The sequence below is a fragment of the Enhydra lutris genome, unplaced genomic scaffold (assembly GCF_002288905.1).
Source record: "Enhydra lutris kenyoni isolate GAN:26980312 unplaced genomic scaffold, ASM228890v2 scaffoldscaffold21, whole genome shotgun sequence".
In the NCBI taxonomy this organism is placed as follows: domain Eukaryota; kingdom Metazoa; phylum Chordata; class Mammalia; order Carnivora; family Mustelidae; genus Enhydra; species Enhydra lutris.
Window position 1 is genome coordinate 10648250 of NW_019154105.1, and position 18390 is coordinate 10666639.

At 36.3% G+C, this 18390-nt stretch overlaps 1 protein-coding gene across 1 annotated transcript in view; it reads right to left on the reverse strand.

The window, feature by feature from the left end:
- Positions 1-2950: 2950 nt before the first annotated feature.
- Positions 2951-18390, reverse strand: part of LOC111148909 (solute carrier family 4 member 4) — a 348265-nt gene continuing 332825 nt past the window's right edge. Inside the window, exons 21-26 of the mRNA XM_022505690.1 lie at positions 16776-16844; positions 14007-14180; positions 11666-11827; positions 7894-7990; positions 5205-5284; positions 2951-4178 (exon numbers count right to left, since the gene is read on the reverse strand). Of these exons, the coding sequence (XP_022361398.1) occupies positions 5241-5284; positions 7894-7990; positions 11666-11827; positions 14007-14180; positions 16776-16844 (546 nt within the window). The 3' untranslated portion in view covers positions 2951-4178; positions 5205-5240. The remainder of the gene's footprint in view (positions 4179-5204; positions 5285-7893; positions 7991-11665; positions 11828-14006; positions 14181-16775; positions 16845-18390) is intronic.

Sequence of the window (18390 nt, forward strand, 5' to 3'; positions counted from 1 at the left end):
TTTGGACACTTATTTTATCTTCCTATCTCGAATTTTAAAAAGCCATCTGAGGCCAGTCAGGGACTCTAACTTACTCAAATCTTTGTATTGCTGGTAACACCCAAAGAGTAAAATAATAGGCACTTAATAATTATTTGAAGAGTTGAACAGAAGCACTTGACACTCATAAATGCATAAAGTTACTTTATTTTAAGTATACATTTAATTTTGAAAAATATAAATGCTAAAATATCTCATCTTCTTCATCTCTTAATTCCATAAAAGTCACAATAGAAAGCTTCATAAAACTGTAAAATACTATAATGTTATAGGAATTTTAGGTTTTATATTGGAAAAAAATCATTAGTAATATATTGAAATGTTTTCTGTTCTTTATCATTTTGTTCCACCATGTTGATCTACTTCATTTAAAATAAAAAGATGCATCATTTCTCCAAAGTTAATAAAGACTTAAGAGAATAAAAATAAGAATATCTGAAAGTGCGTATTGATTCTGAAAAGTAAGGTGTACAGATATGTACCAGCCATGAAAATGGCTAAAAAGAGGCAACTATTCACTCTTTTCACATTGTAGGACTGGGACAAAGTTAACTTCTGGCTCTAAAAGTTTCACTGGATGACTTTAGCCCTGAGTTGCAATTATCTGCCTGGGAAACAGAATTCAGGATTTTTTAATGTACCCATAGAGCACAGAGAAATGAGCTAAGAAATAGGTCATATCCAAATTTCCGGTCAAAACACAACTTGACTGGTTAGTATATATCATAGAACTTTTTTATTTCAGGCTGCAATGAAGCTCGATGAAATCATCATCTGAAAACTCCCAAGGTCCATTGGTCAGTCAAGTGTTATAAAGTATCATTTGATTGTACTCAGCCGTTTGGTGCCACTGGGCTTTATGTTCATGCTGTGAAGAGTAGATGTGAAATTATCATGGAATAAATAAGAAAATCTCAAGTTCCTGCACCAAAATCATTAAGTGGTAGGAAAAGAATTGAAGAAAGCTTTGTCCCATCCCTGAACAATGTCAACCTCTGTAATACAACTCAAATGGTTTCATTTTGTTTTTAAAGGATAGTCAGCAGTCAATACATTTCAAGTACTTTAACACAGTTTAAAAAAAAAAAAAAAAGAACCAAAAACTCGGAAGACAATTGTTCTCTGTATTAAACAGCAATATATAGCTGATAAAAGATTGACTCTGTGTGTGTTGGTGCATGTGCATAACATATACCCGAACTGAATTACTAAGAGCAGATAATTACTTCATCCTACCCCCCATTTTCTGTGATGGGGTCTGATCAGAGAGGTTTTGTTTTTTATTTTTGTACATCTTGAAGCCTCCATCTCCCACCCCCATTCCACTGCTTGACTGGAAGAAGAGGCAGGAACACTACAGCCTATGGCACAGAAAATAGTTCAGATTCCAAGTCCCTGTCTCACACAGTAGAAAAGAGTGATCTTTATCAAGGAAAACAGTGTCTCCAAGATATTTTTCTTTCAAATGCAAAACCAGAGGCCTTTATGTCCTTTGATAAGGCCAACTCTTGGCCCAGTGATCTCTTCAACAGTACATCTGTACAATCACAGGACTTCTGCTTGATATCCTGGAAGTGTACCCTTAGTCTTATACTCCTAACAACTCAAATATTTTATGTCTCCATATTCACATCAGGAAAAGAAATTCCTCATTGTACTATATTCTGTGTATGCAGTTTACATAGAAATAAAACCATCCCACAGTCTGGTTAGTTCTCGGAAAATGAGTAAATTCAGTTAAGATACAGATGATCTGATGGCTCTGGATGGACTGCGGGTTTTGTTTGCTTATTTGGTAACTACTCTTATTCCTCTGAAAGTAATGATTTTTTAAAAGCTTCCCTGGGTTCCAAAATATTGAAAGGGTTTGCTATTAACTGCTACTTTGAGCAAATGGAAGGTACTGTTCTGCATTCATATCATGAATTTCAACCTTTGGTCACAGAATATAGATCATAAGTGGAGGTGCAGATAGCCTTTAGATCTACTCAAAGGCTGAAATATTGAGTTAAGTTGCTTCAGGAGTTTTTGAAAGAGATGGAGAGAGGCACAAATCCTCAAATACTTGATTCATGATCAGAAAAATAAAGTATTACATCCAGGGCCTTTATAAAAGTGAACAAAAGTGTCTTTAATTTAATGAGATCATAGGTCAGGCTAAACTTATGCATGGCTCTTAGACATTATATTGATGCTTCCCTTGGTAAAGAAAAAGGAAAAGCTTCTTATAATTTTATATTGCAGTAATGAAAAAACTAGATAATATAATCATTTAAAGCATAGCTCTAAATGCAAATCTGATGCCAGAACTTGGCATGTAAGGTTTTAACAAATAACATGTAATTTGCTGTTTCCATTTTAATGAAAAAATTACAGGTCATTTATGTCTAATTTGGATAAAGTTTTAAGATTATCAGGTACTATAAAAGTAAGTGGCAATTCAGGGTAATAAAGTTTTTATAATCAAAATTTTAAGGGGACAGAATTATAATTTAATTAATATGAGAACGAATGGGAGTCACTATGTGCATATTACGAAACCAAAAATACACGGTTTCATCCTGCTTCTGGTACTCCTCCAACAATCTGTTTTAGTTATATATATTTAATTTAGATGGATCACAAATATGATTATATGAGTCCAAAATTATGAATTTAATGTTTAAAGTGTTATTCTTAATGCAGATTCACAATACATAATGTCTATTAAAATATTACATTTAAATTACATGCTAAATTTGGTTAATAAAGTCCTAATTTTCTTTTTTTCTAATTTTCAATATGATACTTTGAAATACATGTACATACACACACATACACACATATTCTAAATGTCCTACTCATGAGGAATAATTGCCTTTCCATTGTAAAAACATGTGCAAGCATTTTAAAATATGTCTGTGTGTGTATGTGTGCAGATCTGTCTGCAGCCCCATAAACACTGTACAGATAAGTAAATTATCTATTAATATTCCAATAGACTTTGTATTATAAATATGAGCTCTTGGATCAATGATGTTATCCAGCAATAAAATTATATTTACCCTCATTTGCATAATAGTAAGTCTCTTAGACCTCTGATGAATTTTTCACATGTGGTTTGGGTTTTATGAAAAATGACAAAAGAGGCTGGATAATTTTGCCCATCCCCTACCTTCACTCTGTCTCCCCAACTTTGCACATATGAGCACCAGCCACACACAGAGTATGTACACAAACACACAAATATTTCAAAATGAAAACAATGTCTAAAAATACTGCATAGGACATTGACATGGTAATACAATCAGCATCTATGCCCGGATATTACTATTATCAAAACGTCAGTTATGCCCATTACATAAGAGCTTCTCCCTTCTCCCCCAATCTCTTCATAGAACAGTAAGTTTCTTTTAAAGAAAGGGAAAAATGGATGCTAAGAAACATGGTGTTTTTAATCTGATCCAGCCCTCTGGCTTACCTTAGAGATTGTGTATTTGTGTGTGTATGTGTGTGTAAAAATCACATTATATACAATACAATTTTTACAGAAAGCCTGGCAGCTACAAATAAGAGGTAGAACTACTCAAAACTATGTTTCCTGCTGCAGGAAAAAATTCATTTTCTTTACAGTAATTAAAAAAAAGTTTAAAAATTTGACAAAAAATAAGTTGCAGGTTAGGCCCCATAATTTAAACAACAAAATCTACGAAGAAAATATTCTTCAATGTACTCAACAGATAAGTTCATTAAAGGGTTAAAAAAAGTTGCATAGGAAAAAGGGATATTCCAGCACTTGCTACAATGATGGCAATAGTTTCTCTACAGGGAGTAAAGTACCTTGAGTTTTTCTTCTTTTGATAACTCTAAGATTAGGGCTGACAAGCAAGAGCAAGTTAGCATATAGCAGCACTTTTTTTCCAGTCCTGGAGAGCTCTAAAAGCAAAGAGGGGCTCTGCCTGGAGGTCAGGGTTTCTTCTACCAGACAGGCACACAAGCCGGTAAGCACAGCTCCAAAGCTAAAGTTGTAAGTTCCTTCAATATTTTAATCAAAGGTGTTACAAAATCCTTAATGCTTTTGCCCTCTGCTTAATAAAGGGAAAGGACAGGGTCTGTGCGTGTCTTGAGTGACAAAGGAATCTGGTTGTCAGAGGACACATCTGAAAATATGAAAAGAAAAGGGGAGTCTTCAGATGTTTTTAAGGAACGGTGAACTATTGTCTTGATTTTACCTATGCAAGAGAGAAGCAGAGTGAGTGCTATATTATTTGGCCAATGACCAAAAACCAAAACAAAACAAAAATTAAAAAATAAACAACTAGACAAAACCCAAGAACATTAACAACAAAAACTGTCCGTTTTAAGAAAGACAAACAGGTTACAATGTAGTTTCTGTTCCCTTGCTCCTCCAGAAATAATCATTGTCTTCAGGCTCAAGTTCTATCCTAATTTGAGGCACAACTTTTACTGGAGTTCTAGGAGGACTAGAGGGAAAAAAAAGAGAGAGAGAAAAGAGAAAAGAAATAGTAAGTAAATCAGATTCCCTTTATCGTCTGTCAAATGTATGTGCATTGTGCAGAAGCGGAACATGTCCTCTGTCCTCTTTACTTATCTACTCTCTCTGTGTTCAAAGTAAACATTTTTAAATGGGATGAAGGTACAAGAGTCAAGAGATTCAAGTAGAAAATTTCATAAACATTCACACCTAGATTAAAAACAAAACAAAAAAAAAAACACAAAAATCAAGAAGGAGGACTGCCAGCTGGGTGATACTGTCAGAAATCAAAAGACAAAGAGACCTACATGAAGAAAATGTTCCAAGCTTTCAAGGAGGATCTGAAATGTCTAGAGCCGTGTTAAGACTGGGGAAGAAAACTACCGGAGAGCTGCCAGAAAATGGCAGTTATCCCTTAAATCAGAGATGATATGAAAATGATAAAAGCAAACATTGGTCCTGGGCTTTACCATAACGATAGTGAACGTTTCCATTACTTCTAAGGATAGTAGGTCTCTTAGAATTCTTCCTACATAAAAGCTGGGGCGAGGTTCGGGGATTGAGTAATTGATTCAAGATAGCTTATGGACAGGAAGGAAAACAAGGCGTTCAGCCAATAATCCGCCATGGACTACATTTCTGTGGGGCAATCATCCCACAGAACAACATAAAACACGGACTTGTCCTTTACCTTGGCATACCGAGTGATTGAAGGAAAGGAATTTTATCAGCATGATGTGTGGCGTTCAAGGAATGTTGGTGATCTTTCTCCTGGAAAAGAAAAATTTCTTTAAATTGTGAACAGTACTCTTTGGTAACGTACAAAATTAGAGTAAAAATAAAAATCTTCGTAAAAACTTATGCATGACAATTGGAAAGAGAAAGGCAAGTTTAGGCAATTTCTTCTTTTTTTTTTTTTTTAAGATTTTATTTATTTGAGAGAGAAAGACCGTGAGAGAGAGTGTGTATGCGTGAGCAGGGGTAGGAGCAGGAGAGAGACAAGCAGACACCACGCAGGGCGTGGAGCTGGGCTTGATCTCACGACCGTGGAATCATGACCTGATCCGAAATCAAGAGTCAGATGCTCAACCAACTGAGCCACACAGGCACCCCTAGACAATTTCAAGAGACATCATATTGAGCTGAGAAACTAAGTTATGTGACCAAGATAACAATCTGTTTATTTCATTTCCCCTAGGTATATGCTGGGATGGACCACTGTTGTTTTCTTCCATGAAGGGGTAGGAGGCCAATCAATTTTAGAGCATCTACTTAATGTCTTAGGTCTTGCCCTTGGATTTCCTTTCATTTTCAGCATCCTCAGTTTTGTCCTGCTGTTATTCATGGGGGAGAAAAAGATTGTGAGGAATTTAATTATCCTGCACCTCTACTATCAATTTTGTTCTTTCATGGATTATAAAAGATTAATACGACATTAGAAATAATTTCAGTTAGAATGATCAAAGATATTTTGCTTAAGTAAATTTCTAATATCATATCCATTTTCCATATATCCTCCTAATGGGTTTTTGAGGGGATGAATAACAACTAGCACTAAATAATCAATTTGCCATAAACTTTTTCCAGGAGCCTCAAGTTCTAGCTGGTGGTGCTTTTTTAAATTTTTTTTTTTATTTTTGAAGCAGTCTTTAAACTGTACTTAGAAGAGCTATACCAGGTCATGATGCCAACAGAAGACATATGTGCCATGTCCCTTTCTCAGTTTCATTTTGCTATTAATGCTCTAGCATTAATAACATGAAAAATGAAGCCAGGATATGGTTTGAGGAGCTTGAATTCAGAAAAGAAATATTAACTAAATCCCGTGGATAGGGCTGAAAAGAAATTAGCCTCAGTTACAAGTTATGGGTTTATGGCCTGAAACACCAAAGCTGAGACTCTTTAAACCCAGTGTGGCAGCCAGCCTCCAGGATGACCCCGCTGCCCCCTGGTCTTCCTGGTATTCATGTCCTTGTGTAATTCCTCCCTACACTGTACCAGGGTTGGTCTGTGTGGGACCAACAGAACATGGTAGAAGGGATGGCAGGTCACTTCTGAGATTCAGTTATCGAAGAGTGCAGTTTCTGTCTTGGTTTTTCTCTCTGCTCTCACTGGCACTGGGGGTAACTACATGAAGGGCAGCCCCACGGAGGTGCCCATGGGCCACGGAACTGAAACTTCCTCCCACTTGCCTTCCACCTAAGCTTAGAAGCAGATCCCAGTTCCTGTTGTCGTCAAGCTTGGCCCCAGCCGAAAGCTTGTCTGCAATCTCACCAGAGGCCTGGAGACAGAACCACCTAAATCCTCTGCTCCTACATTCCTGAATGTCAGGAACTATGTAAGAAAGTACTTGTTTGTTGTTCTAAGCTGCTAAATTTTGTGGTAATTTGTTCCATAGCAACAGATAACTAATATACCTATTTTTCATAAACAGTCATTCATTTCCAACTTCTCGTGGTAACCTCTTACTGAAGTTGCAGTGGAATTGCCAAATGAAAATAAAAGTGTCTCAACTCTCTTTTTTCCCCATATCAGTAGACTTCGAAGGGCATCTGGGTCTAAAAGAAGGTATTTTCTTCAAGTGAGAACCCAAAGTGAAAGTAGTTTGGAAGCAATTGCTATGGGCTCCTAGAAAAGCTTGAGATATTCACTAATGTTACTATGAGGGTTTTCCGCTTTTTCACGTGGCCTGTTACCTCAATTACAGAAGAAAAGATGGTATGTCAGAAACCATTACACTTCAGTCACTAAGCTATTACCCCAAAAGACCAGTCCACTTGAAAGGGTGTTTCTGAAATAGCAGAAAAGGAATAAGGAAATTAGGAAGAAACTGCATATATCTTATAAGTGACACCTAAAACGTTGTATTAATATTTTATGATCGATTGCTAATTTAATTGAAAATAACAATTATCCCAAATGCTCAGTAGGAACAACTGATTCAATGGTCATTTAGAGACTCATGATGCAATTTTCTCTCTTGAGCTCATTTGGTCATTGGCTAAAGCCTAAGGAAGACAAACAGTAACAGACAGTGATGTAGTACTGTAAGCTGCAATTCTACATATCAGCAGGAAAAACGAAAAATCAATTAAAAACATGGTTACAAGTTTAGCAATTGAAAGAAACTGGTGATAACTTGGATCAGAGCAAAAAGCTACCAAACAAAAACTTAAAAGGTTATGGATAAAAGGAAGAAAAGTGAGGCTCAAGGAATGTAAAAATGAAGTTTTATAGTAATTACGTGGAAATCTTCACATAGAAAAAAAAAACAGAAAAGAAAATAGAGGGAAAGTTAATGTAAATGATAATTCTAAGGTTTTCTCTTTGCAAGCGCAAATCATATTTGAGCAGACAGGCAAGAGGTTAGTTCTACTCACTGTCGGAAGGTTTGCTATCGCTTAGGAAAGGTTGCTGTTCCATGATGTCCATTGGAATTTTAATACTTGGAACTTTTTCTGAGTATGGGCAGTCAGACTGTGAAGGAAATTTACAACAGTTTTTAGAGCGTTTTTACTATACAGCCCTCCCTATCTCCCAGTATTGATCAAACCTGCCATATAGCATTTACATCGTCTAAGGGGAAAAGACTTTGATATGATCATTTTTACTTGCAAACTTTTCAAATTCTACACAATTTTCTTCACGTTTGCTTTCCTCTCTTCTGAGTTAATGGGATAAAGTCAATTAAAACTAGAACCACACCAAAAAGGGATCACTACAAATTAAAACAATTTTAAAGTTTTCCAATAAGCTGGATTCACAATCAGCAAATACTGATGGCTTTGTTGTAGGGTAAAGTAACTAATCTCAACGTGAAAGATTAAATTTAGGAAACACCCTCAACTAGAACATGGTCTTGAAATTTTTGTTTTGTTTATGCTTTCTGATTCCGCGTCCAAGACTTTCCTCCCAAGACAGGTAGAAGACCAACATTCACTATCAAGGAAGCCCGATATAGAGTTGAAAATGAACCTCTCCCTCCTACTCTAATAATCCATCAAAACTATTTTTGAGTCAAATGTTCATTTTAATTTGCTTATACCAAAAATATTTGAAAGCTTATCAAAATATGAGAAAAGAAAAGGAAAGTACTTATGATCATCAGGTAAATCACAACCAAAATAAAATGATAAAAGCGGGCAGCTGTTCATGGGACTATTTGAAAAAACAGGTCACCAAAGCCAAAACTATAACAGATTTTCACAGGATTGCCACCTTCCTTTTTTAAAGAATTCATTATATTGAATACAACTCTATGTTTGGACCGAAAAGATCAAATCCATCCCTTAACTGGAAGTACCAAAGAGATGCCCATTAGCAGAAATATTGGGAGGGGGGAAAAAAAGAACCAGAGGTCGAAGAAAATAAAGAAAAAATAAACCTTTGTAGACTACTACATACATTGAAAATTCCTTTAAGGTGAATATAAAGAGGGTAATAAGCCACAATATGATTTTAAAGGACTAAGATATTACACTTAAATTGACAAAAAAAAAAAAAAAATGAAGATGCCACATGCATGTACCTTTATGAGAATGTCAGGAAAGACAAGTTTTAATCACAGTATTTCAAATGTTTCCCCCAGTACTAGCATTTATAGATGAACAGATTGGAAGGTGACCCTTAATCATAGCTACCAGCCAGATCCAAAAATGACGGAGTGGCTTAAAATATTGGCAAGCCATAATTTTCATGAAAGTTCTACTCATGAAAGTTCTGTAACCGCCATGCCCCTGTGTGGCTCTCTTTATCCATGGACCCCAGCACCCCTGATTACCAGGTGAACACTAGGAGAGCCCCAAATAATGAGCTCAGAGAACTTATTACACACATGTACTCTAAATTGCCTGGGTGAGTTCACTAGGACAAATATATACACTTGTTGTTTTCTGGCAGGGACTGGGGGTAGAAGAGAAAGAGGAAAAGAAAAGGAACAAGTATCACACATTATCTTCAAGAAATCTGTTGGAAATACAGAGCTGGAAATGAGAAATATCATTAACAACATAATAGAACTGTTTAAATAAAATACAATTTACTGGAAACTGAAACAAAGAATTAGAAGAACTCAGGAGCTCATCTAATCCAACTTTTAACACCAGAGAACACAAATTTAAAACATCTCGAAAGTTGATATTTTATTTTTTTCTTAAAAACTATTAGAGATGATGATTCTATTATACCAGTTCATATGCTAGTAATATGTAGTAAATTTTAAGTTTGGTAGCCGTGTACATACACTGGCATATTTGTTTTGAAAATTCAAGATGAAATATTACTTTAATTATGTCAGTATTTCAGGCATTCCTTTTTTCTGTCTTGAGTGGTCTAGAAATTAATTTCAAATTCTGATTTCTATTCAATGTGTAAACACATCCTTCTTTTTAACACCGCACCCTAATCTGTACTGCAATTTAAATGCAATCTCTTTTACCATCATCACTGGAAACAGAAAATCTATACACCTGTTCTCACTGAAGATGGATGGTGACAGTCACAAAAGCTCCCTTGGACTCTTTTTCTCTTCAGCTAAATGGGCCTCATATATTTAGCCTTTTTTTATTGGATCAATTTATCTGAAATCCAATTTTGTCTGTTGCCTTCCTTCACTGTACTATTTCTAAATTCTCCACAAAGAATACAATCAGACAGCCTGACCAGCTGGAAATAACTAGACAGGCCTGGATTGGAGTTTTGGCTTTGCCACTACGACTGCGTGCACTTAGAAAAATGACTTCACATTTCTCAGTCTAAATTTTCTCCTGTAAAATAGGAACAAAATCAGATACTATAAAGAGCTGTTACGGCAAGTCAGGACAAGTATGCACGATCAATCAAAACGATCACGTACGATACCAAAACTTAACTCTACTCCCACTTTAGAACTGTACACCAGGATGCAATTGGAATGGGGATACCGCGCTGCGTGAAATCAGAACCAGTCTGCACACGGAAAGTGTCGTTGTGGCGGTCCTTTCAGAAGGCTACTGGAATAATTGTATGTGTTCGAGTGTGTCTGTGTGTGTGTGTGTGTGTGAAATAATCCCAGCTGTTCTCCTAGTACTGATTACAGACCCCTATTGGAGCACCTGTGAAATGGTTTCCTCGAGGCAAAAAAAAGGGGTCAATAATTTTATTTCTCAGTTTAACCACCCAATTGCAGGAGGATGGTCTCATCTGGACTACAAATTACCTACTATAATTATGTAGAAAGACCCTAAGCTCCAATTCCCTTTGTTTTTCATTGAGGGGTTACAGAGAGTTGATCTTAAATCATGTTGAAGCTCAGTGCGAGGAGGAGTACAATAGAAGAGAACCGTGGGGGGCACCTGGGTGGCTCAGTGGGTTAATGCCTCTGCCTTCAGCTCAGGTCATGATCCCAGGGTCCTGGGATCGAGCCCCACGTCGGGCTCTCTGCTCTGCAGGGAGCCTGCTTCCTCCTCTCTCTCTCTCTCTGCCTGCCTCTCTGCCTACTTGTGATCTCTGTCTGTCAAATGAATAAATAAAATCTTAAAAAAAAAATTAAAAAAATTAAAAAAAAAAAAAGAAGAGAACCGTGGCTGAGAGCCCATGCAAGCGGACGCACCACCGGAGCTGAGGTCACAGGTGTTTGTCCACATTAGGCTTGAAATTACATAAAACTGAGTTATTAATTCATATTTAAATCTGGATCATCAAGAGCAAAACAAATACATTTTAGAGCATTATGAAGCAAATTTCCTTTCTATCTATGAGATGGGAGACTGGAGTTCTTTAGATGTGGTGAGGTTTTCTTTGGAAGTCATTTCATCACTATTTGTGTATTAATGGCTACAGAAGGACTTCAGAAAATATACAAAACTAAGAAAAGAAAATAAAGGGCAAAGGAAAGTGAAGACTGATATGTAACACAGCCAGGTGAACATTCTTGGAATTCAGCCATATATCTCACATAAAGGATTTTTATACACACACACACACACACACACACACACACGTGTGTATATATATATATGATATATATATATCATATATAATATATATACAATTATATATTTCACATATATATGTATGTGTATATATATATGTATATATGTATGTGTATACATATATATTTTTTTTCACATTTATTTCTTTAGCTTTACTTTGGAATTTTGGAAAGTTCCTTACATCATCATTGTCACTGTCCAGACTTCCTTTCTTCTTTTTCTTTTTCTTCTCATCTTCCTTCTTTTTCTTGTCCTTTTCTGGAATGACATCATCGAGGAAGCTGAGGTCATGTTGGGAGAAGAGGTAGTCCATGCCTTTTCTGACAGCTACAAGTGCCAAGATCTGAAAGGATAAATATAGAAAGTACAAAAGAAACCATGTCAGATGAAGTCATGGTGAGCACTGATATTACCCTATCAAAGGCAGTAGAAACCTATCTTGCATAAGGCTAGAATATGATAGAACTCATCTTGCTTATATGGATTTATATTACGTGGACCATAAATGTTTTTTTACAGGGGATGTTGGGTCATAAAAGTCTTGAGTAAAACTTACTTCATTCACTGATGTGTATGATAACATTCACTTAGAATGTCGACACAAAAGGATTATTTTTTTAAATCATTTTCTTCCATATCAGATTTTTAATAAAATGAAAGTTTAAAGAGAAAAAAAAGACTGTATTATGATTTCTAATTATTCAAAATTAAAACATTACATAGATTTTTGAAAACCAAGAAAATCTGTACAACATACAGCATACTACAACATTTTCAAAGTGCTAATAATAGAGGTAATCCTTGAATATGCTCAAACCATTTAATCTATGGGGCAACTTCAATCACTACTATGACCTGAAAACTTACAGTGTGTCTAAGGCTGTGCTAAACTCTTGGGCAGGATTTTCTCATTTATTCCACCACAAACTCAAAAAGTAGATATTATAATCTCCATCTTACAACTGAGGAAACTGAGGCTTGGAGACATAAGTATGTCATCCAAGATGACAAAGCCAGGTAAGGAAAAAATACAACAAAGGGCCCCAGCTGTCTGCCTCTAAGATCAGTGTTCTTAAAATATATGTCTTTGATTCTACGAGTTGCTCTTGAACAGTGACTTCTAAAGGTACATTAAAGATGCCTTTGCTCAAGAGTAAAATCAGCGTGCGCTGGGATATGAAATTCATGACACCGTCTCAGGTTAAACAGTTGTGTTTATCCACGTCACGCTCTACGTCTGTTCCTTCACCTCCTAGGGAAATTAACAACATCTGGCCCACTGATATTACATTATTGATTTGTGATCAAATAAAAGCTCTAGAAAGATTAAAAAATACTCTATAAAGGGAATGCATTTTTTATATTACTTAGCACAAACAGTAAGTGATTTACTGAACATATTTCAAATTTATCCAGGTCTAACTTTGTTTTCCTGTCTTTAGCAAAACTAACAGGTAGACTATACCAATAGTCAAATGGGAGTCATTTGACAAATAGGTCTTTGTTCTTATTATTGTTTTCCAGTGAGCTAATAGAGTTCAAGAAAAAAGGGGGGGTATAAGGGACCATCATGAAAAAATATGACTCTACAAATATCACTAGTATTTTATAGCATTTTTTTCCTGCTTCCTTGGAGAAAAAAAAATCACAAACAAAAAATAGACATAAGATAAAAAATAACCCTGGCTAAGAGTAAGAGGATTTTTATTAAAAAAAAAATAAAATATGTCTGTGAATGAGAATTCTCTTTCCAAAGCTATGGGAGAGACAGATCAGACCTGAGGCTCACTTGGTGACTTGCTTCAAGTATATGCATGTGCATTTTCTTGCAAAAAAATGGAAAATTATGGTAAAGTATAAAATTTAATGATAAAGCCAAATGCAGAGCTAGCATTTTCCTTTTTTCTTTCTTTCACTTTTAATTCCAAGTGCAATGTTAGTTATTTTACCTTGTTTCTCATCAAGTTCATGGCAAGGACTGAGGGACTTACCCTTAAGCTTAGCAAGAACTTCAAAAACTTCACTTTTCACTCCATTTCTTCTAATTCACTGGGACCTCTCTGAAGTTGACAAATTTGTTTTCTTATTATTTAGACTGAAATGTGCTGTACTTGTTATTTAGATTGGTTCTACTGTGCAGTATTTTAAAAATAACTCATGTGCACTGGTGTCTACTGGAGGTCAGGCATCGTGCTATAGACTTAGTGTTTATCATCGTCGCTCAGAACGACAGCACGAGAGCCATGCCCATTTTACTGACAAGTTCATGGCAGCTCATGGAGGTTCCCTGACCAGCAGAAACCAGTGTCAGTATCTGAACTCAGCTGAGTTTGCCAGTAAAGTCCAGTGTAGATGACCACAGATATAGGAACCTTAAATCACACCTGATCAAATCAAAACTATTTGCCAAGCCTGGACAAAAAATGAGAGCCACATGGAAAAGACGGGTGGGTCTTCTCTATGACGACAATGAATGCTATTGCTCTGACTTCATGGGGAGGTTCAGTTAAATGAATCCCTACCATGACTGGAAAGATGATAGCAGCCACGGTGGACTTGAGGATCCAGAGCAGAGCTAGACACAGCACCTGCAGGAAGGTGAACAGGTGGACTCTGCGCAGGGGGACGTGGCGCAGGTAGATAAAGTCTGGCTGGTGCTTTAGGGGCATCAGCAGCAGCTTCAGACGATCCATGAACTGGGGAGGAAAGGAGACAAGGATACAATCGTATTACTTCAAGAGCTGGTATGCAGAGCCATTTCCACAACGCCTACCTAACAACTAGTGATTTATCTATTCTATGATTTTAGGCAAGCAGTGTCCTTTTCAGAGGACTCTGGTCAGGGAATTCAGAAATTCAGTCCAGCACAGTAAGACATGCTAGGGGTTTTCCAATACTGTTCCTCCACAGGACTGCTATGCAGATATAGGAGACAAAGTGGCCACCAAAGAATAAAGTCACAAAGCCAAATATAAATTCTAGATGCTCATCTCTTACTTTCTATTTTTACTATCTGAGTCTCTGGAGAGAGAATCTTGTGACTATTTTTGTCATGAAGGAAGATGTCTCACTCATGTATCTCACTCTGCCTCAGTCACCTTGTCTGAAAGAAGAGGAGCTACTGTGCATGGTAAACATTTCAGGGATGTTTCAAGGGTATAAAGGTAGTATCTAACTTGAAAAGGGGAATGCACTGCTATTTCCATAAATTCCACATTATTTATTGATGGCATAACTTAAATAATAATAGTCAGCGATTCATTACCATTTCTTTTCAAAGAAAAGCCATATGTCTACGATAGTGAGTTTCTGAGGGTCGACAACTAGACATTGGAATCCAGGAGAGGCAGTCAGTGTTGTGCGGAAACAGGTCCTATGCTGGCCGCTGAGCACGTCTGAGACAGGTGCCATGCTTCAGAGATTAACTGCTGAGTCTCCATGGATGATGATAAGAAGGACTATTTTTTGGGACCTATCAGAGGATCTCTCAAATGAAAGATATTCACTAAATAGCTGCTGAATTGAATTATTATGTATTAGGACTCCGACATAGCATCTCTGCTTTCTTTCTGGAGGAAAGGGAGAAGCGTGCAAGTAAACTAGACTATCACAGACGAGCTTCTCGGAAGCTATTTCCTATTAACAAACTTTCTTTCTCTGTCTAGGCCTATTTTTGACCAGAGCGGGCCTTGCTGTTTACAAAGGCTGGGTTACAAAATTTCATTGCTAAGTGAAATCTTACGAAAAGGTCTAAAAGAGGGAGTGTCAAGAGAAAAAGGAAAGAGGGACGACAGCATTGCAGAATTCAGGAATCCACTGGCTGTGCCTTTAGCAAAGGACTTTTTTCCCCAACATTATGAAATTGTTGATTTTTCTTGCCTTCTATTTAATTTAATAAACACGCATTGAGCTCCAACCATTGGTTAAGCATCTAGAACACATAAAAATCAAACTTCTGATCTAGACTGACCTATTTAAGTGCCCCCCCCCCAAAAAAAACCTATTAGTTTGGGACCCATATTAGTTTCATATTTTTCCATTTAGGGGAAAAAAGAATATTTACAAAGCCAGGTAAAAACAAAGTATTTTTTAATATATTTGTACTTTCCCAAAGTTTCATAAGAACAAAAAAAATCTATTCATATCCATCTAGTCCAATCTATGAAGCCCCATCTTGTATTTTGTGACAAATATCCCAATGGTGAAGAACTCTACCCAGAGGGGACCTAAACAAGGGAAAGATAAAACAGCCTTTTCTGCTTTTGGGGGCCTGGCCACCTGCCCAGCTCTATCTGACTCTAAAACCAAATTAATCTAAATTCAATAAATGAAAGCAAGGACTATTATGAAGGGGTTTAAATAAATTCTTATGATGTTCACAGAACATGCAGTCTTTTCCCATTAAAACATTAGTAAGTGCTAAATAAGGCTACAATTAACAAGGTGCCAGAAAGCAGCAGAAGTACTTCCAGTCTCCTGGTGCCAATTAAATTAAACCTCAATTGAAAGACAAAGTCCCTTACAAAGTTTTCCCTAATGATTTTTTTTAAAGGGGGCCAGTTCTACCCAAATTGTGAATAGCTGAAGTTCTGGGCAAGGGTAGCACTAAACCACATTGACTTTACTCTTTTATTGGTGCAAAACTTTTGATCATTGATCTCAGCCATGTGAAAAGTGAATCAAATAATAGCCTGTTCTTAGTATGGTTTCAGGGCAGAGGGATAAACAGTGCCTTGAGAAGCACCCCAAAGAGTTTGATTTCCTTCTTGAGATGAAGGAAGGAAGGAGGGGAGGAAGGAGGGAGGAAGAGAGATCACAGCCCTCTCATTTCCCTAGTTAAATGACCAGTTTTAACAGCTTATTTCAAGAATGGGTACCTGTGGTAACATTTGTTAGCACAAATTAATTTTTTTTAATTAAGCCAGAAGTAAGAAGTAGATGTATGGCAGAGAAAGTAGAAAATAAATGCATTTTATCTATCTACCTATCTATCTATCCATAAATCTTACAGTGCTATACTCTTTTCAGTATATAATGTAATGATTCAACAATTCTATATACTACTCAATGCTCATCATGGTAAGTACATTCTTAATCCCCTTTCTGGATTTCATCCATCCTCCCCCCCCCCCACCTCCCTTCTGGCAACCACCACTTTGTTTACTGTAAATACACACATTCTAAAAACTCAGCAGTTAATGAGTAGCACTTTTCATCAAAGATCTGTTACTGGACTACTCCCACTATTAGAAAAAAACACAACTATCTTTAGATTGCTATGGAAAACTCACCTGCACACCATTAAGGGATGCTACCCCCATATACAGGAACACGCCATAGAGAACAGGCATGGGAATAAACTAGAAAGAAAGAAAAATGGAGAAAGGTTAAAAAAAATAATAAAAACAGTAATGAAGAAGAGTAGTTTAAATAAAGGCCAAATCTGAAACTAAAAGATACGACATAATAATATAGTGAACTCTAATTAGTATATTCATCATTGATAAACTTTTAAACTCTACTAGAAATAAATAGAGGGAGATTTTCAACTTTCATTTGATGCCTGTTGGCATTTTTTTTTAACAATGAGCATGTATAACCTCAGAAATAATTTTTTTTAATGGGGAAAAAAAATTCATTTCCCTTTCCCCTTAAAAGGAATGATTATGTAAACCAGATGTTTGCATGAACTGTGAGATAGAAAGGTAGACGGTAGACGGTTGCTTCACTCCTGAGACCAAGTTCCTTTCCAACAGCCTGTTGATTTTTTCCTTAATAATTTTTGCCAAATCATCTATCAGCTTGGTGTGTAAATGCCTGTTTCAATTAAGCAAACATCAAACGGCTGTCCCCTTTCTTCCTTTCAGGAATATTAAGAGGACTAACTAATGAGAACCCTGCTTGAAAGGAGCATCGAGCATACGGAAGCAATTAATTACACACATGTAGTAATACCCATCTTTAAAAAGTGAATTAATACATTTTTATGCATTAATTAGCAAGAGTCTTTTTACAATAATACAAAGTGTTTTAGCAATGGGAAGTTTCAATTAGATGTTCCTTAAGTTTTATCTGTTCCTAGACCTTTGAAATGTCCTTAGTACTGGAGAAATTAAGCAACTCAAGGTTGATTCTGTTTCTGGGAAGTCTTCTATTTGAACAACAAAAGGTTCTCAAGCTTGAATTTTGAAAAGAAGTTCAAGTAATTTCGGTTTTCAAAAACCACAATCAATTAAGTTCAATCTTACCAAATCTACATAAAGGAGGCTTTGTAGACAGGCAACAGTATGACTTCAGAGTAATTTTTAAAGAACTATAACATGTATTAAATGAAACACAATTTCTATGTCTACCCTGGGAATGACCTAAAACATTCTGTATCTGAGACCCTTTGGCCACTACTGGAAATTAGTAAATTCAAAATATGTCATGACAATCTCCATTGTTTCCAGCTAGCTATAGGAATTATTAAATTTATATGTAATACATATATTTATTTACATAAAACATCCCACGTTCCTCCTAGAAAAAACCAGTAATTGTAACATAGGTAATTTGATCTTGAGCTCAGAAAAAAATAATTGATGTTGACTCTTGAGGGGGTAGGAGGGACAGCAGAAGTGTTGGGGAAGGCATGTGTGCTGTAATACCTCACAATCACCACAAAGAGGTGAGCACATCACATTCAAGCCGCTTGAGCTCTGACACATGCTTTTATTTCCTTATTATTCCCATTCCCCTGTATCAACTGACCAAAAGAATAACCAACAAAGAAACCATTTCACAGCATTCACTCATTTTTTAATTTTTTAAAATATCCTTTGAAAGCAAGGGCTCTCCCACTTTTCTTTAATATATGATGATTCCTCTCATATATCCATTTCATTTCTAATTCCTTGGGAGGGA